The sequence below is a fragment of the Salmo salar genome, chromosome ssa05, assembly GCF_905237065.1.
Source record: "Salmo salar chromosome ssa05, Ssal_v3.1, whole genome shotgun sequence".
NCBI lineage: Eukaryota > Metazoa > Chordata > Actinopteri > Salmoniformes > Salmonidae > Salmo > Salmo salar.
The window spans coordinates 92,203,308-92,228,741 of record NC_059446.1 but is presented as its reverse complement, the minus strand read 5'-3'; the positions used below and the strand labels follow the sequence as shown (position 1 = coordinate 92,228,741).

General features: G+C 43.8%; 1 protein-coding gene across 1 annotated transcript in view; it reads left to right on the top strand.

Moving 5' to 3' along the window:
* LOC100196680 (eukaryotic translation initiation factor 3 subunit H-like) overlaps window positions 1-22,903 on the top strand; it is a 94,733-nt gene extending 71,830 nt beyond the window's left edge. The window contains 7 exon segments of the mRNA XM_045719382.1: window positions 3,827-3,881; window positions 3,883-3,944; window positions 3,946-3,975; window positions 15,506-15,558; window positions 15,561-15,625; window positions 20,597-20,729; window positions 22,477-22,903. Coding sequence (XP_045575338.1) covers window positions 3,827-3,881; window positions 3,883-3,944; window positions 3,946-3,975; window positions 15,506-15,558; window positions 15,561-15,625; window positions 20,597-20,729; window positions 22,477-22,574 — 496 coding nt within the window. The 3' untranslated portion in view covers window positions 22,575-22,903.
* The last annotated feature ends 2,531 nt before the right edge of the window (window positions 22,904-25,434 follow it).

Genomic DNA, 25,434 nt, shown 5'->3' with positions numbered 1-25,434 from the left:
GTGCCGACCTCTACTACCTACCCCCCATCCCTACCCACCCACCTACTACCCCCACCCCTACCATCCCCCCCACCACTACACACCTGCCTACCTACCCACCCACACATCTACTACCCACCCTCTTACCCTACCCACCCCACTCTACCATCCCCACCACCACACCCACACCACCCACCCACACATCTACCACCCACCCCTACCCACCTACCCACTCACCTACCTACCCCTACTCACCCACCACCCACCAACCTAACCACCAACCCCACCTACCCCTTCCCACCCCTCTGCACCTCACCCCTACCTACCCACCCACCCCTACCTACCTACCAATCCAACCAACCAACCACCTACCTACCCACCCACTACCCACCTACCCCTACCACCCACTACCTACCCCACTTACCCACCCCACCTACCACCGACCCAACCACCAACCCTACCTACCCACATACCTACCTACCTCCCCCCTCCCCACCTACGTATCAACCTAGTAGTTATTTCCTCTCTGAGTTCAGTTGCTGATTTATTGTCTGGCTGCTTAGCCACTGACTCTATCTGACTCTTGTCCAGTTCATTGTTGAGCTTCTCCTTCGTTTTGCTGGTCCGTGTTTATTATAGGCACCAAGTGGGAGAAAACCAGACTGAAACAACCAGGCTGAAACAACGAGGGACTACCTGCATTTTGTCCAATAAGAAATGTTCTTTTTAGGTTTCTGTTTTGTGATAATGTTAATGACCTGTTTTTATGCACCGGGTCCTCATCAGTGTCTCTCAATCCGCTGCTGATTGAAAGGCCAGGAGGACAATAGCAGCTCTATTTGCTAGGCTAGCGAGGCTCATTTCACCACCGTTATTATGAGCACAATATGAATAATATATTATTTCAAAGGAGCGCTTCAGTTTTCTATGATGGGTTCTTCCGTGTGGCGGTATTTGATGTTTTATAAGCTGCTGTTTTTTTGTTCTTTTAAATGAAAGGCAGGAAGAGAGACTGCACAGAATTATACTAGACACTACTGTTATGTTATGTTGTCTATATGATCCAGCTTTATACTAGACAATACTGTTATGTTATGTTATGTTGTCTATATGATCCAGCTTTATACTAGACAATACTGTTATGTTATGTTATGTTGTCTATATGATCCAGCTTTATACTAGACAATACTGTTATGTTATGTTATGTTGTCTATATGATCCAGCTTTATACTAGACAATACTGTTATGTTATGTTATGTTGTCTATATGATCCAGCTTTATACTAGACAATACTGTTATGTTATGTTATATTGTCTATATGATCCAGCTTTATACTAGACAATACTGTTATGTTATGTTATGTTGTCTATATGATCCAGCTTTATACTAGACAATACTGTTATGTTATGTTATGTTGTCTATATGATCCAGCTTTATACTAGACAATACTGTTATGTTATGTTTGTCTATATGATCCAGCTTTATACTAGACAATACTGTTATGTTATGTTGTCTATATGATCCAGCTTTATACTAGACAATACTGTTATGTTATGTTGTCTATATGATCCAGCTTTATACTAGACAATACTGTTATGTTATGTTGTCTATATGATCCAGCTTTATACTAGACAATACTGTTATGTTATGTTATATTGTCTATATGATCCAGCTTTATACTAGACAATACTGTTCTGTTATGTTATGTTGTCTATATGATCCAGCTTTATACTAGACAATACTGTTATGTTATGTTATATTGTCTATATGATCCCGCTTTATACTAGACAATACTGTTATGTTATGTTATGTTGTCTATATGATCCAGCTTTATACTAGACAATACTGTTATGTTATGTTATGTTGTCTATATGATCCAGCTTTATACTAGACAATACTGTTATGTTATGTTGTCTATATGATCCAGCTTTATACTAGACAATACTGTTATGTTATGTTGTCTATATGATCCAGCTTTATACTAGACAATACTGTTATGTTATGTTGTCTATATGATCCAGCTTTATACTAGACAATACTGTTATGTTATGTTTGTCTATATGATCCAGCTTTATACTAGACAATACTGTTATGTTATGTTATATTGTCTATATGATCCAGCTTTATACTAGACAATACTGTTATGTTATGTTATATTGTCTATATGATCCAGCTTTATACTAGACAATACTGTTATGTTATGTTATGTTGTCTATAGGATCCAGCTTTATACTAGACAATACTGTTATGTTATGTTGTCTATATGATCCAGCTTTATACTAGACAATACTGTTATGTTATGTTGTCTATATGATCCAGCTTTATACTAGACAATACTGTTATGTTATGTTGTCTATATGATCCAGCTTTATACTAGACAATACTGTTATGTTATGTTATATTGTCTATATGATCCAGCTTTATACTAGACAATACTGTTATGTTATGTTATGTTGTCTATATGATCCAGCTTTATACTAGACAATACTGTTATGTTATGTTTATTGTCTATATGATCCAGCTTTATACTAGACAATACTGTTATGTTATGTTATGTTGTCTATATGATCCAGCTTTATACTAGACAATACTGTTATGTTATGTTATGTTGTCTATATGATCCAGCTTTATACTAGACAATACTGTTATGTTATGTTATGTTGTCTATATGATCCAGCTTTATACTAGACAATACTGTTATGTTATGTTGTCTATATGATCCAGCTTTATACTAGACAATACTGTTATGTTATGTTGTCTATATGATCCAGCTTTATACTAGACAATACTGTTATGTTATGTTGTCTATATGATCCAGCTTTATACTAGACAATACTGTTATGTTATGTTATGTTGTCTATATGATCCAGCTTTATACTAGACAATACTGTTATGTTATGTTATGTTGTCTATATGATCCAGCTTTATACTAGACAATACTGTTATGTTATGTTGTCTATATGATCCAGCTTTATACTAGACAATACTGTTATGTTATGTTATGTTGTCTATATGATCCAGCTTTATACTAGACAATACTGTTATGTTATGTTATGTTGTCTATATGATCCAGCTTTATACTAGACAATACTGTTATGTTATGTTATGTTGTCTATATGATCCAGCTTTATACTAGACAATACTGTTATGTTATGTTATGTTGTCTATATGATCCAGCTTTATACTAGACACTACTGTTATGTTATGTTGTCTATATGATCCAGCTTTATACTAGACAATACTGTTATGTTATGTTATGTTGTCTATATGATCCAGCTTATACTAGACAATACTGTTATGTCTATGTTGTCTATATGATCAGCTTTATACTAGACAATACTGTTATGTTATGTTGTCTATATGATCCAGCTTTATACTAGACAATACTGTTATGTTATATTGTCTATATGATCCAGCTTTATACTAGACAATACTGTTATGTTATGTTGTCTCTACTGTCAGTTTACCACGACTGCTGTCTATATGATCCAGCTTTATAAACACACATGGCAAATTCACATTCAACTACATTTTGTGGAGCTGGCAATCAAATCGAATTGAACCGGATTGGAATGTAATTGACTTTTGGATTGAACCGGATTGAATGTAATTGACTTTGAATTGAATGTAATTGATTTTGGATTGAATGTAATTGATTTTGGATTGAATGTAATTGACTTTGGAATTGAATCTAATTGACTTTGGATTGAACTGGGTTGAATGTAATTGACTTTGTATTGAACTGGGTTGAACTGGATTTCAGGTAATTGTCTTTGAATTGAACTGGATGGAATGTAATTGACTTTGAATTGAACTGAAGTGATTGTTTTCTCTCCCTCCTCCCCAGATTGAAGAAGGCCATGATTGGTTTTGAACACATGTTTGAGGAGGTTCCCATCGTGGATCAAGAACTCCCATCTGATCAACGTTCTGATGTGGGAACTGGAGGAGAAGTGTACTGTGGCGCAAACACGAACTGCTCAACCTCTCCAGCAGGTATGTGGCTGGGTGGCCCAGAAGGTAGGGGCTGTCTCCTGTGCCCTAGAAGGTGGGCTGTCCCAGTGCTTAGAAGGTAGGGGGCTGTCTATCAGCCCTAGAAGGTAGGGGCTAGGGCGCCATCCCCTAGTGCCCTAGGGTAGGGGTTAGGGGCTGTCGATCCTAGTGCCCTAGAAGGCAGGGGCTAGGGCTGTCTATCCCTGTGCCTAGAAGGTAGGGGGCTGTCTATCCTAGTGCCCTAGAAGGTGGTGCTTCTATCCTAGTGCCCTAGAAGGTAGGGGCAGGGGCTGTCTATCCTAGTGCCCTAGAAAGGGTAGGGGCTGTCTATCCTAGGTAGGGGCTAGGGGCTGTCTATCCTAGTGCCTAGGGGCTGGCTTCTATCCTAGTGCCCTAGAAGTTAGGGGCTAGGGGCTGTCTATCCTAGTGCCCTAGCGAAGGTAGGGGCCGAGCGTCTATCCTAGTGCCCTAGAAGGTGGGGCAGGGGCTGTCATCCAAGTGCCCTAGAAGGTAGGGGCTGTCTATCCTAGTGCCCTAGAAGGTAGGGGCTGTCTATCCTAGTCAGAAGGTAGGGGCTAGGGGCTGCTATTCTAGTGCCCTCAGAAGGTAGGGGCAGGGCTGTCTACCACTGCCCCAGGTAGGGGCTAGGGGCTGTCTATCCTAGTGCCCTAGAAGGTAGGGGCTAGGGGCTGTCTCTAGTGCCCTGAAGGTAGGGGGCTAGGGGCTGTCTATCCTAGTCCCTAGAAGGTAGGGGCTAGGGGCTGTCTATCCTAGTGCCCTAGAAGGTAGGGGCTAGGGGGCTCATCCCAGTGCCCTAGAAGGTAGGGGGGCTAGGGCTGTCTATCCTAGTGCCCCTAGAATGGGGCTAGGGGCTGTCTATCCTAGGTGCCCTAGAAGGTGGGGGCCAGGGGCTGTCTATCCTAGTGCCCTAGAAGGTAGGGGTTAGGTTGATGTGGGAGCTAGTAGCCTGGGACTACTGCTCAGCCTCCAGTTAGTGTGTGTAGGGGTTAGGTGTAGTAGTGGTTAGTGTGTCTGGGGGTAGATGTCTGGGGTTAGTGTGTCTGGGGGCTACGATAAGCCATTTCCCCTCACTACTCTCTCTCTAACTGTGATAATGGAGATTGCTCTGAGGCGCTTTGATCCATTTAGAGCGGCTCCCAAATGTGCACCCTATTCCCCTATATAGATGGCACCCTTCCCTATATAGATGGCACCCGATTCCCTATATAGATGGCACCCTATTCCCTATATAAATGGCACCCTATTTCCCTATATAGATGGCACCCTATTCCCTATATAGATGGCAACCTATTCCCTATAGAGGCACCTTTTCTTCCATATATAGATGGCACCTATTCCCTATAGATGGCACCGGATTCCCATATAGAGGCACCCTATTCCCATATTATAGATGGCACCCTATTCCCTATATAGGGAATAGGGTGCCATTTGGAATGAATCCTAGGTATTGACTTCATTATTGATATCCAAACGGATTAACAGTGGTCCTCATTAAACATGCAGAAGACTGAGTGAGTTATGAACTGCTGGTCTTCCTGACAGACATTAAATTCTCTGACCACAGCTCTGGTGGTCATTCCCGCACTATCAGCATACCAATTGCACATTCCCTCAACTTGCACGGCGTGTCTCATTTGTGTTGTGTGACAAAACTGCACCTTTTTAATATTTCAGTGTGGCCTTTAATTGTCCCCAGCACAAAGGGGCACCTGTGTAATGATAATGCTGTTTAATCAGGTTCTTGATATGCCTGCACCTGTCAGGTGAATGGATTATCTTGGCAAAGGAGAAATGCTCACTAACAGGAATGTAAACATATTTGTGCACAATTTGAGAGATGTTTTTTGTGTGTATGGAACATTTCTGGGATCTTTTATTTCAGTTCATGAAACATGGGACCAACACTTTACATGTTGCATTTATATTTGTGTTCATTATAGTTACCACAATCTAACCAGAATGACAGCTAACAATTTTCCAAAACATGTATCCTGTTTGCAACAAGGCACTAAAGTAATACTGCAAAAAATTTGGCAATGCAAGTAGACTTTTGGTCCTGAATACAAAGTGTTATGTTTGGGGCAAATACAACACATTACTGAGTACCACTCTACGTATTTTCTAGCATAGTGATGGCTGCGTCATGTTATGGGTATGCTTTGTAACCCTAAGGACTAGGGAGTTTTTCAGGATAAAAACAACTTAATGAAGCTAAGCACAGGTGAAAACCTGGTTCTGCTTTCCACCAGACAGTAGGAGATTAATTCACATTTCAGCAGGACATTCAAAACACAAGACCAAAACTACACTAGAGTTGAATACCGGGAAACTACTGTGAATATTCCTGGAGATGCCGAAATTACAGTTAGACTTAAATCTACTTGAAAATCTATGGCAATGATCAACAACCAATTTGACAGAGCTTGAATCATTAACAAAAATAATAGTGGTGTTTTGCACACTCCAGGTGTGGAAAGCTTTTTAGAGACATCCCAGAAAGACTCTCCGCTGTAATCACTGCCCAAAGTGCTTTTACAAAGTATTGCCGTGTGTGTGTGTGTGTGTGTGTGTGTGTGTGTGTGTGTGTGTGTGTGTGTGTGTGTGTGAATGACTTAATATAAATTAAAATATTTCATTTTCCAAAAACACGTTTTCACTTTTTCATTATGGGGGTATTGTTGTGAAGATGGGTGACATTTGTTTTAAATAAATGGAATCCATTTTGAATTCAGGCTGCAGCAACAAAATGTAGAATAAGTCAGCATGAATAGTTCCCCTGTGGGGCCCTGCTGTGGATTCTAGCCACGAAATGTTCCGCACCGCAAATCGTTTTCTGAAGTTGTCAGATTGCCTCGTGCGACATCAGTTTTGCCGTCCGTGGCAGAGATGCTTCATATCTTAACAGGTAATAGATTTGATGTAATTTCCACTGTGTCGTTTTCACTTGGCCACATTTGTCATTGTCATATTCTGAGAACAATGTTTTGTTCCTTCTAAAACCAGGTCACTCTTAACAGTCATCATGACATGTCCTTGCCATTATTTATACCATATTATATTCTCATTCCTGTTGGCATGTAGGCCTGTTAGAAGACAGGATCTCTTGTGTTCTATTAGTCCATAGTGTTGTGGTATTAGTCCATGGTGTTGTGGTATTAGTCCATGGTGTTGTAGTATAGTCCATAGTGTTGTGTATTAGTCCACTGGTGTTGTGGTATTAGTCCATAGTGTTGTGGTATTAGTCCATAGTGTTGATCCTTTAGTAGTGTTGTGGTATTAGTCCATGGTGTTGTGTATTAGTCCACGTTGTTGTGGTATTAGTCCATGGTTGTGTAGTATTAGTCCATAGTGTTGTGGTATTAGTCCATAGTGTTGTGGTATTAGTCCATGAAGTTGTGGTATTAGTCCAGTGTTGTGGTATTAGTCCATGGTGTTGTGGTATTAGTCCATAGTGTTGATCCCTTAGTAGTGTTGTGGGTATTAGTCCATGGTGTTGTGGTATTAGGTCCATGGTGTTGTGGTATTAGTCCATGGTGTTGTGGCCATGGTGTTGTAGTATTAGTCCATAGTGTTGTGGTATTAGTCCATGGTGTTGTGGTATAGGTCCAGGTGTTGTGGTATTAGTCCTGATGGTGAGTTGTAGTATTAGTCCATAGTGTTGTGGTATTAGTCCATGGTGTTGTAGTATTAGTCCATAGTGTTGTGGTATTAGTCCATGGTGTTGTAGTATTAGTCCATAGTGTTGTGGTATTAGTCCATGGTGTTGTGGTATTAGTCCATGGTGTTGTGGTATTAGTCCATGGTGTTGTGGTATTAGTCCATGGTGTTGTAGTATTAGTCCATGGTGTTGTAGTATTAGTCCATGGTGTTGTGGTATTAGTCCATGGTGTTGTGGTATTAGTCCATGGTGTTGTGGTATTAGTCCATGGTGTTGTGGTATTAGTCCATAGTGTTGATCCCTTAGTAGTGTTGTGGTATTAGTCCATGGTGTTGTGGTATTAGTCCATGGTGTTGTGGTATTAGTCCATGGTGTTGTGGTATTAGTCCATGGTGTTGTGGTATTAGTCCATAGTGTTGTGTTGTGGTATTAGTCCATGGTGTTGTGGTGTTAGTCCATGGTGTTGTGGTATTAGTCCATAGTGTTGTGGTATTAGTCCATAGTGTTGTGGTATTAGTCCATGGTGTTGGTCCCTTAGTAGTGTTGTGGTATTAGTCCATGGTGTTGTGGTTTAGTCCATGGTGTTGTGGTATTAGTCCATGGTGTTGTGGTATAGTCCAGTAGTGTTGTGGTATTAGTCCATGGTGTTGTGGTATTAGTCCATGGTGTTGTTCATAGTAGTGTTGTGGTATAGTCCATGGTGTTGTGGTATTAGTCCATGGTGTTGTGGTATTAAAAAGTCCGTGGTGTTGTGGTATTAGTCCATGGTGTTGTGGTATTAGTCCATGGTGTTGATCCCTTAGTAGTGTTGTGGTATTAGTCCACGGTGTTGTGGTGTTAGTCCATGGTGTTGTGGTATTAGTCCATGGTGTTGTGGTATTAGTCCATGGTGTTGTGGTATTAGCCATGGTGTTGTGGTATTAGTCCATGGTGTTGGTATTAGTCCATGGGTTGTTGTGTGGTATTAGTCCATGGTGTTGATCCTTAGTAGTGTTGTGGTATTAGTCCATGGTGTTGTGGTATTAGTCCATGGTGTTGTGGTATTAGTCCATAGTTGATCCCTTTAGTAGTGTTGTGGTATTAGTCCATAGTGTTGTGGTATTAGTCCATGGTGTTGTGGTATTAGTCCATAGTGTTGTGGTATTAGTCCATAGTGTTGTGGTATTAGTCCATGGTGTTGTGGTATTAGTCCATGGTGTTGTGGTATTAGTCCATGGTGTTGTGGTATTAGTCCATGGTGTTGTGGTATTAGTCCATGGTGTTGTGGTATTAGTCCATGGTGTTGTGGTATTAGTCCATGGTGTTGTGGTATTAGTCCATGGTGTTGTGGTTTTTAGTCCATGGTGTTGTGGTATTAGTCCGTGGTGTTGTGGTATTAGTCATTGTTGTGTTGTGGTATTAGTCCGTGGTGTTGTGGTATTAGTCCTGGTGTTGTGGTATTAGTCCGTGGGGTTGTGGTATTAGTTCGTGTGGTGTTGTGGTATTAGTCCGTGGTGTTGTGGATTAGTCCGTGGTGTTGTGGTATTAGTCCGTGGTGTTGTGGTATAGTCCAGTATAGTGTTGATACCTTAGTAGTGTTGTGGTATTAGTCCATGGTGTTGTGGTGGTATTGGTCCATGGTATGTGGTATTAGTCCATGGTGTTGTGGTATTAGTCCATAGTGTTGTGGTATTAGTCCATGGTGTTGTGGTATTAGTCCATGGTGTTGTGGTATTAGTCCATGGTGTTGTGGTATTAGTCCATGGTGTTGTGGTATTAGTCCATGGTGTTGTGGTATTAGTCCATGGTGTTGTGGTAATAGTCTCATGGTGTTGTGGTATTAGTCCATGGTGTTGTGTAGTCCGTGTTGGTCCCTTAGTAGTGTTGTGGTATTAGTCCATGGTGTTGTGGTATTAGTCCATGGTGTTGTGGTATTAGTCCATGGTGTTGTGGTATTAGTCCATGGTGTTGTGGTATTAGTCAATGGTGTTGTGGTATTAGGCCAGCATCCCGGAATTCCTCTTCACCGTGACATTGAGGCTGGTGTTTTGGGCGGCTACTATTTAATGAAGCTGCTAGTTGATGACTTTTGAGGCGTCGGGTTTCACAAACTAGACACTCTAATGTACTTGTCCTCTTGTTCAGTTGTGCGCGTGCCTCCCCTACCTCTTTCTATTCCTGGTTAGAGACAGTTTGCGCTGTTCTGTAAGGGGAGTAGTACACAGCGTTGTCACGAGATCTTCAGTTTCTTGGCAATTTCTCGAAATTTCTCAAAACAACAATAGACGCACGAGTTTCAGAAGAAAGGTCTTTGTTTCTGGACATTTGAGCCTTGTAATCGAACCCACAAAATGCTGATGCTCCAGATACTCAATTAGTCTAAAAAGAAGGCCAGTTTATTGCTTCCTTTAATTAGCACACAACAGTTTTCAGTTGTGCTAACTTAATTGCAAGGTTTTCTAATGATCAATTAGCCTTTTAAAATGATAAACTTGATTAGCTAACACAATGTGCCATTGGAACACAGGAGTGATTGTGGTTACGATAATGGGCCTCTTGCACGCCCATGTAGATATTCCATAAAAAAAATCATCAATTTCCAGCTACAATAGTCATTTACAACATTAACAATGTCTACACTGTATTTCGATCAATTTGATGCTATTTTTTTGGTGCTTTTCTTTCAAAACAAGGACATTTTTAAGTGACCCGAATTGTGTGTGTGTGTGTGTGTGTGTGTGTGTGTCACACTTTGGAGATCCTCCGTTCACCTACTCTCGTCTCTCAAAGACACGGCGTTGGAGCCTTCAAAATCTCAAATTTGGGACTCATCAGACCAAAGGACATATTTCCACACTGGTCTAATGTCCATTGCTTGTGTTTGTTGGCCGAGGGCAAGTCTTCCTTATTATTGGTGTCCTTTAGTAGAGGTTTCTCTGCAGCAATTCAACCATGAGCCTGATTCATGCAGTCTCCTCTGAACAGTTCATGTTGACGATGTCTGTTACTTGAACTCGGAAGCATTTATTTGGGCTGCAATTTCTGAGGCTGGTAACTAATGAACCTTATCCTCTGCAGCAGAGGTAACTCTGGGCTCTTCCTTTCCGTGGCGGTCCCCATGAGAGCCAGTTTCATCATAGGGCCTTGATGGTTTTGTACTGCACTTGAAGAAACTTTCTTGAAATGTTCCGTATTGACTGACCTTCATGCCGTTAAAAAGTAATGGAGCGTCATTTCTCTTTGCTTATTTGAGCTGTTCTTGCCATAATACGGACTTTTACCAAACAGCTATCTTCTGTATACTCACCCCTTCCTAGTCACACACAACTGATTGTCTCAAACTCATTAAGACGGAAAGAAATTACACAAATTAACTTTTAACAAGGCACACATCTTAATCGAAATGGGCATTCCAAGTGACTATCTCATGGTTGTTGAGAAATGCAAGAGTGAGCAAAGCTGACATCAAGGCAATCTTCTTATTACCCATTTCTTTCAAACCAATCATCAGTCACTTGTGTCAGTGCAGTAGATGTTGAGTACCCTTCTTTATAAGCATGCCGAAAGACTGTTGTTAATTTGTTTACAGAGAAATAGCATTGTATTTGGTCAAACACATCCCCCCCAACAGTTTTCTAAGAGCTGGCAGCAAGCTGATTGGTCTGCTGTTAGAACCATTTTAAAGGGCTGCTTTACCTCTCTTGGGTAGCGGAATGACTTTTGTCGTCAGGCCCGGACGGAAGACAGACTTCCCTCTAGATTCAGATGAAAGATATGACAGATAGGAGTGGCTGTAGAGTCACTTACCATCTTCACTGGCTTTCCTTCTAGTTGTCAATGCCAGGAGGTTGTTCCACATCTCCCAGACTAAATTTACAAAATTATAACTTGCAATGCTTTCCTTTTCATTATTAGTTTTTTAATGCATGAGCACAATTGCTCACTGGCATTTCTCAGTTTTCCCACTTTGCCAATGAAATGATCATAAACATAATTGGCAACATCAAATGGTTTTGTGATGAATAAGCCATCTGGTTCAATGAAAGATGGAGTGGAATTAGTCTTTCAACCCATAATTTAATTTAAAGTACTTTTTTATATCGTTGATCTTGGCTTCATAATAGTTACTTCTTCTTTTGATGCGTGGAGTCGTATAATTTCTCAATTTGCAGTAAATCAGCCAGTCAGATGTGCAGCCAGACTTATCAGCCACTCCTTTTGCCCCCATCTCTTTCAACCATACCGTTTTTTTCATTTCCTCGTCAATCCATGGAGCCTTAACAGGTCTAACAGTCAGTTTCTTAACAGGTTCATGTTTAGCAATAATTGGGGAAACAGCTATTTTAATATATTCATCAAGAATAGCATCTGGATGCTCCTTCCATTAATCACATCAACACATATTTTTAACAACATCCATAAGAGTCACAGTTAAATCGTTTGTATGATCTCTTATATACTATTTAAGGCCCAGCTGTTGGAACTTTGTCTTTCCTGGATATAGCTCTATATTGTGATCACTGCATCCAATGGGTACGGATACAGCTTTAGAACAAATTTCCTACAGTATTAGTAGAAATGTGATAGATATATGTGGATGATCTTGTTCCTGTAGTGTTTTGTAAACACCCTGGTAGGTTGATTAACCTGTTAGGCCTACAGGTTAGCAATGAACCCCGAGCGGGATTGCTAACAAGGCTGGAAATTCAAAACATCAAAATCTAATAATTTCAATTTCTCAAACAATCAACTATTTTACACAATTTAAATGATAAACATCTCCTTAATCTAACCACAGTTCGATTTTTTAAAGAGGCTTTACGGCAAAAGCATAAAGTTAGATTATGTTAGGACAGTACATAGCCACAAAAGTACAAACATCCATTTTCAATTCAAGGTCAGGCATCACCAAAAAGCAGAAACCAGCTTGAATTATGCAACTAACTTTTGTCAATCTCCATCAGATGACACTCCTAGGACATTATGTTATACAATACATGCATTTTTTTGTTCCATCAAGTTCATATTTATATCCAAAACAGCATTTTACAGTAGCGTGAAATTCAGATTTTTTCTTCTCTGAAATGCTTCCGTGAACATAACAAAATTACTATTCGAAAACATTGGTAAATTATAATATTGTCATTCAAAGAATAATATATTATCATCGTAATTGCTACCGAATGGCCAGATCTCAAAATAACTTTACTGGGAAATCACATTTTGCAATAAACGGGTGCTATGCTAAGAACAACAGGCTATGCTATACAGTTAGCATCATCTAAAATCGATAATAACATTGTAATAACCCCCTTACCTTTGATTATCTCCATCAGAAGGCACTGCCAGGAATCCCGGTCCGGAACAAATGTGGTTTCTTTTGACAAAGTTCATAATTTATGTCCAAATAACACCAAGTACTTAGCGTTCCATTATGCTCCCACAAAACGTGGTGTGGGGCTGGTAAAATCACGCCGAAAGGCAAAAAACCTAGTAAATAATCTATTTATGTTCGTTCAAACATGTCAAATGTTGTTTAGCATTAATCTTTCGGTCATTTTTAACGTTAAACATCAGTAATATTTTCACACAACCTATCCTATGTCTAGATAAAAAAATGATGACAAACTCAATGCCTCTCAGATTTTGCAGGCGCAAAAAAATGAAGTGATGACATGTCAACTTCCTTGGATTCTAATTTGCTCTCTGTTTATCATAGACGCCTTCAAACAACTTTATAAAGATCATTGATATCTAGTGGAAGCCGTAGGTGTTGCAAATGAATCCTTTCTCACTATGGTATCTAAAAACAATGACACTAAATAGTACAGTCACAAAATCCACATTTTTGGATCTATTTTTCACAGGTTTTTGCCTGCAATATGAGTTTTGTTATACTTACAGACACCATTCAAACTGTTTTAGAAAATTCAGAGTGTTTTCTATCCGAATGTGTTAATAATATGCATATCCTAGCTTCTGAGTTGGTGTAGGAGGCAGTTAAAATGGGCACATATTTTTTCAAAATGTCTCAATACTGCCCCCGATCCCCAACAGGTTTTAATAACCTGAACCAGATTACAGGCACTGGTTCAGTAAGAAGCTTCCCTCTGAGCGGACAGCTTGATGAAAACTAGGTGATATTCAGTCCCCCAGAAAGTAGACCTCTCTGTTTACATCACATACACTATCAAGCATTCACACATATTATTTAGATACTGACTGTTAGCACTTGGTGGCCAATAGCAACACCCCAAAGGAAAAGGCTTTAGAAGTGCCAAGTGAACCTGCAACCACAACACTTCAATAACACTTGACATAAGATCTCCTCTAAGCATTACAGGGATATGGCTTGAATATATATATACTTACAGCAACACCTCCGCCATAAGCATTCCTGTCTCTTCTATAGATCTTATATCCTTGTATTGCTGTATCATCAAAGGAATTATCGGGCGATTCTCGAAAAGGCTAATATATTAATGTTATCTGATGTTGGCAAGTTATTTATTTCCTGAACCTTATTTCTAAGCGCTACATATAGTAATATGGATTATTATCAGCCCTTTCCCGGGTAGCTTCTCACAGACAGACATAATATGGATAAGACGAACGCAAAGAGAAACAAATATACATTCAGCTGTGTGTGTGTGTGTGTGTGTGTGTGTGTGTGTGTGTGTGTGTGTGTGTGTGTGTGTGTGTGTGTGTGTGTGTGTGTGTGTGTGTGTGTTTTGGTATATTTGTGGGGTTGAAGCTACGAACCCCTAGGTTTGGCTGTCTCATCCCTTCCAGGCTTCTGGGAAGGAGGGTAGGTTGGACAATGAGCCTGTCATAGTGATATAAGCAATGTCCCCGTCCGCTCTGGCAGCTTTTCATGGCTGGGAGAAGTTATTCCTCTTCTGTCGCACAGCTTCAGGATTTACACACTGGGTATTTACACACTGGGTCAGGGAAAAGGTTGAAAATGTCAGTGAAGTCACTTGCCAGCTGATTAACGTATGCTCTGGGTACCCGCCCTGGTAATCCGTCTGGTCCTGCTGCTTTGGCTGTTTTAGAGAGAGAGAAACAGCAGACCTACGTGATTGACTGAGTGAACCTGTCCCCTGGGACTACAGACGTCACTTTCTGTTCGTAGTATCTGTAGTGTGTAGACTAATGTGCAGTTCATCTCCCCTCAGTAACCACCTGGAGAATGTAGTCTAATGTGAAGTTCATCTCCCTCAGTAACCACCTGGAGAATGTAGGTCTAATGTAGTTCATCTCCCCTCAGTAACCACTGGAGAATGTAATCTAATGTGGTGTTTATCTCCCCTCAGTAACCACCTGGAGAATGTAGTCTAATGTGTAGTTCATCTCCCTCAGTAACCACCTGGAGAATGTAATCCAATGTGGTGTTCATCTCCCCTCAGTAACCACCTGGAGAATGTAATCTAATGTGTAGTTCATCTCCCCTCAGTAACCACCTGGAGAATGTAGTCTGATGTGTAGTTCATCTCCCTCAGTAACCACCTGGAGAATGTAGTCTCAATGTGGTGTTCATCTCCCCTCAGTAACCACCTTGAGAATGTAATCTAATGTGTAGTTCATCTCCCTCATTAACCACCTGGAGAATGTAGTCTAATGTGTAGTTCATCTCCCCTCAGTAACCACCTGGAGAATGTAGTCTAATGTGGTGTTCATCTCCCCCCCAGTAACCACCTGGAGAATGTAATCTAATGTGTAGTTCATCTCCTCAGTAACCACCTGGAGAATGTAATCTAATGTGTAGTTCATCTCCCTCAGTAACCACCTGGAGAATGTAATCTAATGTGTAGTTCATCTCCCCTCGTAACCACCTGGAGAATGTAATCTAATGTGTAGTTCTATCTCCCTCAGTAACCACCTGGAGAAGTCTCTGCAGCTCCTGATGGACAGAGTGGATGATATGAGTCAGACATTGTCAAGTACAACACCTACAGCCGTAACCTCAGCAAGCAACAGCAGCAGAAACACCAGGTAAAACACACACACACACACACACACACAGAGAGAGACACACAGACACATTCTGTTATCATGATGGGAAAATGTAATCAACACACTGTAGTTGGGATAATGAGATAATCTACTTCCTGGACAGTGATTGTTAGAGGGGTTATAGAATTAGGTTCAGACCCCGTCCACAGGGGAGTCCTCCTCCTCCAGAGAGGAACGGGGGAGGGGATGGTGAATGAAAGAGAGAGACCACTGGGTTTTCATCTAAACTAGTGCACTATTTAAGAGCCTCGGGTACTATTTGGGACTCGTCCTGACTGTCCTGCAGGGAAGCTCTAAACAGATCCACTATACCAGGGGAGACAGAGGTATTATATAATATAACTGTTGATTGATCCAGGGAGACAGAGGTATTATATAATATAACTGTTGATTGATCCAGGGAGACAGAGGTATTATATAATATAACTGTTGATTGATCCAGGGAGACAGAGGTATTATATAATATAACTGTTGATTGATCCAGGGAGACAGAGGTACTATATAATATAACTGTTGATTGATCCAGGGAGACAGAGGTACTATATAATATAACTGTTGATTGATCCAGGGGAGACAGAGGTACTATATAATATAACTGTTGATTGATCCAGGAGACAGAGGTACTATATAAATATAACTAGGGATTGATCCAGGGAGACAGAGGTACTTCATATAATACTTAACTGATTGATCCAGGGAGACAGAGGTACTATATAATATAACTGTTGATTGATCCAGGAGACAGAGGTATTATATAATATAACTGTTGATTGATCCAGGGAGACAGAGGTATTATATAATATAACTGTTGATTGATCCAGGGAGACAGAGGTACTATAATATAACTGTTGATTGATCCAGGGAGACAGAGGTATTATATAAATAACTGTTGATTGATCCAGGGAGACAGAGGTACTATATAATATAACTGTTGATTGATCCAGGGAGACAGAGGTATTATATAATATAACTGTTGATTGATCCACTATACCAGGGATGCCGCCTCCCAGATCAAGTTGGTATAATGTTAACACTGTAATGTGAGTGTCCCAGTAGAGGGTGGCTGCAGTATGGAATGGAGCACTAAATACCAGTTTGTATTACTTGTATAAAACCAGAAGTAATTTCGCATGAAACCTAGAAGCCATGGTGACTGAACGTCGTAAAACCTAGAAACCGTTTCTCGGTAAACCTAGCTGCTTCTCGTGTGAAACCTGGAAGCCGTAACTTCCGGAAACCTGGAAGCCGTCTGGCCTGGAAGCCGTTTCTCGCGTGGAAACCTGGAAGCGCCTGTGAAACCTGGAAGCCGTCCGTGAAACCTGGAAGCTGCTCGTGAAACCTGGACCGTTTCGTGTGAAACCCGGAAGCCCGTGAAACCTGGGCCGTCGTGAAACCTGAAGCCAGTCGTGTGAAACCTGGAAGCCGTTTCGGAAACCTGAAGCCTCTGGTGAAACCTGGGCCGTTTCCGTGTGAAACCTAGTTATACATGAATATTGTGGTGATAGTTTCGGTAGGCTTGACAGGCTTTAGATGTGCATGCAGGCAGCGGTAGTGTCCCAGCATCAACACCCCACCACCAACCTGTCCTCTGCTCTGCCTCCCAAATGAAAAAGAGACTTTTAGGTGACGGCATCACTGATTTCCCACTGTCGTATACCAACACACATCACTCCATCCCTGTCTGTCATGTCTGTCGTATACCAACACACATCACTCCATCCCTGTCTGTCATGTCTGTCGTATACCAACACACATCACTCCATCCTCTGTCATGTCTGTCGTATACCAACACACATCACTCCATCCCTGTCTGTCATGTCTGTCGTATACCAACACACATCCTACTCCATCCCCGTCTGTCATGTCCGTGATACCAACACATCACTCCATCCCTGTCTGTCATGTCTGTCGTATACCAACACACATCACTCCATCCCCGTCTGTCATGTCTGTCGTATACCAACAACACATCACTCCATCCCTGTCTGTCATGTCTGTCGTATACCAACACACATCACTCCATCCCTGTTCGTCGCGTTCGTCGGAATACCAACACACATCACTCCATCCCCGTTCTGTCATGTCTGGTCGATACCAACACACATCACTCCATCCCCGTTCGTCATGTCTGTCGTATACCAACACACATCACTCCATCCCTGTCTGTCATGTCTGTCGTATACCAACACACATCACTCCATCCCGTGTCGTGTGTTGTCATACCAACACACATCACTCCATCCCTGCGTCGTTGTCGTATACCAACACACATCACTCCATCCCTGGTCTGTCGTATACCACAACATCACTCCATCCTGTCGTCATGTCTGTCGTATACCAACACACATCACTCCATCCCTGTCTGTCATGTCTGTCGTATACCAACACACATCACTCCATCCCTGTCTGTCATGTCTGTCGAGTACCCAACACACATCACTCCATCCCTGTCTGTCATGTCTGTCGTGATACCAACACACATCACTCCATCCCCTCGTTACCAACACACACACCATCCTCCGTCATGTCTGTCGTATACCAACACACATCACTCCATCCCTGTCTGTCATGTCTGTCGATACCAACACACATCACTCCATCCCTGTCTGTCATGTCTGGTCGATACCAACACACATCACTCCATCCCTGTCTGTCATGTCTGTCGTATACCAACACACATCACTCCATCCCTGTCTGTCGTCGTCTGTCGTATACCAACACACATCACTCCATCCCTGTTGTCATGTCTGTCGTGATACCAACACACACTACTCCATCCTCGTCTGTCATGTCTGCTATACCAACACACATCACTCCATCCTCGTCTGTCGCTTTGTGTATACCAACACACATCACTCCATCCCTGTTCGTCATGTCTGTCGTATACCAACACACATCACTCCATCCCTGTTGCGTCTCTCGTATACCAACACAAAATCACTCCATCCCTGTCTGTCATGTCTGTCGATACCAACACATCACTCCATCCCTGTCGTCATGTCTGTCGTATACCAACACACATCACTCCATCCCTGTTCGCCGCGTTGTCGTATACCAACACACACCCCATCCCTGTTCGTCATGTCTGTCGTATACCAACACATCTCCATCCCATGTAAACAAACATCACTCCATCCCTGTCTGTCGTGGTATACCAACACACATCACTCATCCCTGTCTGTCATGTCTGTCGTGATACCAACACACATCACTCCATCCCTGTCTGTCATGTCTGTCGTATACCAACACACATCACTCATCCCTGTCTGTCATGTCTGTCGTGAAACCAACACACATCACTCCATCCCTGTCTGTCATGTCTGTCGTATACCAACACACATCACTCCATCCCTGTCTGTCATGTCTCGTCGTGATACCAACACACATCACTCCATCCCTGTCTCTCATGTCTAGCCGGATACCAACACACATCACTCCATCCCCGGTCGTCATGTTTCTGTCGGATACCAACACACATCACTCCATCCCTGTCTGTCATGTCTGTCGGATACCAACACACATCACTCCATCCCTCGTGTGTCTGTCGTATACCAACACACATCACTCCATCCCTTCTGTCATGTCTTCGTTACCAACACACATCACTCCATCCCGTTGTCATGTCTGTCGTATACCAACACACATCACTCCATCCCTGTTCGTCATGTCTGTCGTATACCAACACACATCACTCCATCCCTGTCCGTCAGCGTCGTATACCAACACACATCACTCCATCCCTGTCTGTCATGTCTGTCGATACAACACACATCACTCCATCCCCGTCTCGTCATGTCTGTCGTATACCAACACACATCACTCCATCCCTGTCTGTCATGTCTCAGTATACTACAACACACATCACTCCATCCCTGTCTGTCGTGTCTGTCGTATACCAACACACATCACTCCATCCCGTCTGTCATGTCTGTCGTATACCAACACACATCACTCCATCCCCGTCGTCATGCTCTGTCGTATACCAACACACATCACTCCATCCCTGTCTGTCGTGTATACCAACACACATCACTCCATCCCCGTCTGTCATGTCTGTCGTATACCAACACACATCTCTCCATCCCCGTTCGTCGTGTTGTCGTATACCAACACACATCACTCCATCCCCGTTCGTCATGTCTGTCGTACCAACACACATCACTCCATCCCGTCGTCACGTGTCGTGGACCAACACACATCACTCCATCCCGTCGTCATGTCTACACACACATCACCTCTGCGTCATGTCTGTTGCGATACCAACACACATCACTCTCCCTGTCTGTCATGTCTGCCGTATACCAACACACATCACTCCATCCCTTCGTCATGTCTCGTATACCAACACACATCACTCCATCCCTGTCTGTCATGTCGTCGATAACCAACACACATCACTCCATCCCTGTCTGTCATGTCTGTCGATACCAACACACATCACTCCATCCCTGTCTGTCATGTCTGTCGTCATACCAACACACATCACTCCATCCCTGTTGTCATGTCTGTCGGATTTTATAGCTGCTCTCTCTCCCATCCCTCCTCTCTCTCGCCCCCCTCCTCTCCCCCTCTCTCGCGCCCCCCTTCCCTCCCTCCTCTCTCGCTCCCCCCCTCTCTCTCGCTCCCCTCCCTCCTCTCTCGCTCCCCTCCCTCCTCTCTCTCCTCCCTCCTCTCTCCCTCCCCTCTCCCTCCCCTTCTCTCGCTCCCCTCCCTCCTCTCTCGCCTCCCTCCTCTCCTCGCCCCCTCCTCCCTCTCTCCCCCTCCTCTCTCTCGCTCCCTCCTCTCTCCGCTCCCTCCCTCTCTCTCTCCCCTCCTCCCTCCTTTCTTCTCTTTCTCTCTCGCTCTCCCTCTCTCCCCTCCTCTTCCTCGCCTCTCTCCCCCCCTCTCTCTCTCTCCCTCTCTCTCCCCTCCCTCCCTCTCCCCCTCCTCCCTCCTCTCTCCCCTCTGCAGTATACCCAGCGGCGCCAGCAGGAGAATGCTCAGAGACAGACCAGAGGAGAGACTCCTCTACCAGAGGAAGATGTTTCCAAGATGTTTAAACCACCACAGCCTCCTCCTCGCATGGACACCCTCCTCATCGCAGGTACCCTCCTCCTCCTCCTAGCAGCTACCTCATCTGTTCTGTTCTCTCCTCACCCCCTCACTCGCAGGTACCCTCCTCCTCCTCCTCCTAGCAGCTACCTATCTGTTCTGTTCTCTCTCCTCCTGCATGGACACCCCTCATCCGCAGGTACCCCCTCCTCCTCCTCCTAGCAGCAGCGCCACCTATCTGTTCTGTTCTCTCCTCCTCGCATGACACCCCTCCTCCTCATCGCAGGTACCCTCCTCCTCCCATGGACACCCTCCTCATCGCAGTACCCCCTCCCCTCCTAGCAGCTACCTATCTGTTCTGTTCTCTCCCTCCTCGCATGGACACCCCCCTCCGCAGGTACCCTCCTCCTCCTCCTAGCAGCTACCTATCTGTTCTGTTCTCTCCTCCGACACCCCCTCATCGCAGGTACCCTCCTCCTCCCCTCCTAGCAGCTACCTATCTGTTCTGCTCTCCCCCTCCTATGGACACCCTCCTCTCGCAGGTACCCTCCTCCTCCTCCTCCCCTAGCAGCTACCTATCTGTTCTTTCTCTCTCCTCATCGCAGGTACCCCCAATCCTCCCTCCCTCCTCCTAGCAGCTACCTATCTGTTCTGTTCTCTCCTCATCGCAGGTACCCCCTCCTCCTCCTCCTCCCAGCAGCTACCTATCTGTTCTGTTCTCTCCTCGCAGGTACCCCCACACCCTCCTCCCTCCTCCTAGCAGCTACCTATCTGTTCTGTTCTCCCCTCATCCAGGTACCCCCTCCACCCTCTGTTCTGTCCCTCTCGGCACACCCCCACCTCCTCCTCCTAGCAGCTACCTATCTGTTCTGTTCTCTCCTCATGCAGGTACCCCCACACCCTCCCCCTCTCCTAGCAGCTACCTATCTGTTCTGCTCTCCTCACCGCAGGTACCCCCACACCCTCCCTCCCTCCCTCCTCCTAGCAGCTACCTATCTGTTCTGTTCTCTCCTCATCGCAGTCCCACCCCTCACAGCTACCTATCTGTTCTGTTCTCTCTCCTCATCACACGTACCCCCCCACACCCTCCCCTCCCTCCTCCTCCTAGCAGCTACCTATCTGTTCTGTTCTCTCCTCATCGCAGGTACCCCCACACACCTCCCCTCCCTCCTCCCCCTAGCAGCTACCTATCTGTTCTGTTCTCTCCTCATCACAGGTACCCCCACACCCCCTCCCTAACTCCTAGCAGCTACCTATCTGTTCTGTTCTCTCCTCATCACAGGTACCCCCACCCCTCCCTCCCTCCTCCTCCTAGCAGCTACCTATCTGTTCTGTTCCCTCATCTCTCCATGGTAACTACCTATCTCCTCTGCCCATCTCCCATGGTAACTACCTCTCTCCTCCTCTGTTCTGTTCCCTCATCTCTCCATGGTAACTACCCATCTCCTCCTCTGTTCTGTTCCCTCATCTCTCCATGGTGTTAGTTACATTCATCTACAGCGGCGTAATAGACTTCATCTGACATCCCTGGCTGCCTGCTGTCTCTCTGATGGTTGGCTTCATCCCAAAATAGCACCCTATTTCCATAGTGCACTACATGTGACCAGGGTCCATAGGGACACACCCGTAGAACTCTGGTTAGAACTAGTGCACCACATTAGGGGATAGGATGACATTTTGGGCACGGTTGTTGTCTCCCTTCTGACAACATGCGACTGACTGATTGACCTCCAACGCTGCTAATATGATTCCTGCTGTTATTCATACTGCTGTGTTGTCTGTGTGTTTCTGCCAAACAGGGCAAATTAACAATTACTGCCAGAATGTGAAGGAGTTCACCTCCCAGAACCTTGGCAAACTCTTCATGGCCGAGGCCCTTCAGGGACACAACAGCTAAAGGAGAAGACAGGAGGAGGAGGAGAGAACCCCCCCCCTTCCACCCAATCAGAATGTGTTCTAAATGGTATCCTATGCCCCTTTTTATATAGTGCACTACTGGTCAAAACTAGTACACTATATAAGGGGAATAGGGTGTGATTTGGGATGCCACCCTATGACTGGAGGATTGATGTGATGCTGTTAGATTTGTTAAGAAATTAAAATTATAACGGTGTGACCACCATTTTGTTTTATTAGTTATTAAGAAAACAACATGTTCCAGGTTCTCCAAAGAAGAGTTTTATTTGAATATTATTGTAACTTGAATAAAATCTTTGCATCTCCCCACATTGTTTTGCGCCTCTCTGTGCTCTTTCTATGTCTATTCATGTACAGTTGGGGGAGAGTATTTCATCCCCTGCTGATTTTGTACGTTTGCCCACTGACAAAGAAATGATCAGTCTATAATTTTAATGGTAGGTTTATTTGAACAGTGAGACAGAATAACAACAACAAAAAATCCAGAAAAAAACGCATGTCAAAAATGTTATAAAATGATTAGCATTTTAATGAGGGAAATAAGTATTTGACCCCCTCTCAATCAGAAATATTTCTGGCTCACAGGTGTCTTTTATACAGGTAACGAGCTGAGATTAGGAGCACACTCTTAAAGGGAGTGCTCCCAATCTCAGCTTGTTACCTGTATAAAAGACACCTGTTCACAGAAGCAATCAATCAATCAGATTCCAAACTCTCCACCATGGCCAAGACCAAAGAGCTCCAAGGATGTCAGGGACAAGATTGTAGACCTACTACACAAGGCTGGAATGGGCTACAAGGCCATCGCCAAGCAGCTTGGTGAGAAGGTGACAACATTTGGTGCGATTATTCGCAAATGGAAGAAACACAAAAGAACTGTCAATCTCCCTCGGCCTGGGGCTCCATGCAAGATCTCACCTCGTGGAGTTGCAATGATCATGAGAACGGTGAGGAATCAGCCCAGAACTACACGGGAGGATCTTGTCAATGATATCAAGGCAGCTGGGACCATAGTCACCAAGAAAACAATTGGTAACACTACGCCGTGAAGGACTGAAATCCTGCAGCGCCCGCAAGGTCCCCCTGCTCAAGAATACATATACATGCCCGTCTGAAGGTTTGCCAATGAACATCTGAATGACCCAGAGGACAACTGGTGAAAGTGTTGTGGTCAGATGAGACCAAAATGGAGCTCTTTGGCATCAACTCAACTCGCCGTGTTTGGAGGAGGAGGAATGCTGCCTATGACCCCAAGAACACCATCCCCACCGTCAAACATGGAGGTGTTTTGGGGACAGGACAACTTCACCGCATCAAAGGGACGATGGACGGGGCCATGTACCGTCAAATCTTGGGTGAAAACCTCCTTTCCTCAGCCAGGGCATTGAAAATGGGTCGTGGATGGGTATTCCAGCATGACAATGACCCAAAACACACGGCCAAGGCAATAAAGGAGTGGCTCAAGAAGAAGCACATTAAGGTCCTGGAGTGGCCTAGCCAGTCTCCAGACCTTAATCCCATAGAAAATCTGTGGAGGGAGCTGAAGGTTCGAGTTGCCAAACGTCAGCCTCAAAACCTTAATGACTTGGAGAAGATCTGCAAAGAGGAGTAGGACAAAATCCCTCCTGAGATGTGTGCAAACCTGGTGACCAACTACAAGAAACGTCTGACCTCTGTGATTGCCAACAAGGGTTTTGCCACCAAGTACTAAGTCATGTTTTGCAGAGGGGTCAAATACTTATTTCCCTCATTAAAATGCAAATCATTTTATAACATTTTTGACATGCGCTTTTCTGGATTTTTTTGTTATTCTGTCTCTCACTGTTCAGATAAACCTACTATTAAAATTATAGACTGATCGTTTCTTTGTCAGTGGGCAAACGTACAAAATCAGCAGGGGATCAAATACTTTTTCCCCCCACTGTATATATTTACAGGTCGATCATTACAGGTCGATCAGTGAATACAGCAGGAGGCTTCATACTCATATATACACCGACTGGACAAAACATTAAGAACACATGGTTTTTCCATGACAGCCTGACCAGGTGAATCCAGGTGAAAGCTATGATCCCTTATTGATGTCACTTGTTAAATCAACTTCTATCTGTGTAGATGAAGGGGAGGAGACGAGTTAAAGAAGGATTTTTAAGCCTTGAGATAGTTGAGACATGGATTGTGTATGTGTGCCGTTCAGAGGGTGAACGGGCAAGACAAAATATTTAAGAACCTTTGAACGGGGTATGGTAGTAGGTGCCAGGCGCCCCGGAACTGCAACACTGCTCCCAACAGGTCAACACTCTCCCAGCAGGTAGATCAGTGGAACACTCTCCCAGCAGGTAGATCAGTGGAACACTCTCCCAGCAGGTAGATCAGTAGAACACTCTCCCAGCAGGTAGATCAGTGGAACACTCCCAACAGGTAGATCAGTAGAACACTCTCCCAACAGGTAGATCAGTGGAACACTCTCCCAACAGGTAGATCAGTAGAACACTCTCCCAACAGGTAGATCAGTAGAACACTCTCCCAGCAGGTAGATCAGTAGAACACTCTCCCAGCAGGTAGATCAGTGGAACACTCTCCCAACAGGTAGATCAGTAGAACACTCTCCCAACAGGTAGATCAGTAGAACACTCTCCCAGCAGGTAGATCAGTAGAACACTCTCCCAGCAGGTAGATCAGTGGAACACTCTCCCAACAGGTAGATCAGTAGAACACTCTCCCAACAGGTAGATCAGTAGAACACTCTCCCAGCAGGTAGATCAGTGGAACACTCTCCCAACAGGTAGATCAGTAGAACACTCTCCCAACAGGTAGATCAGTGGAACACTCTCCCAACA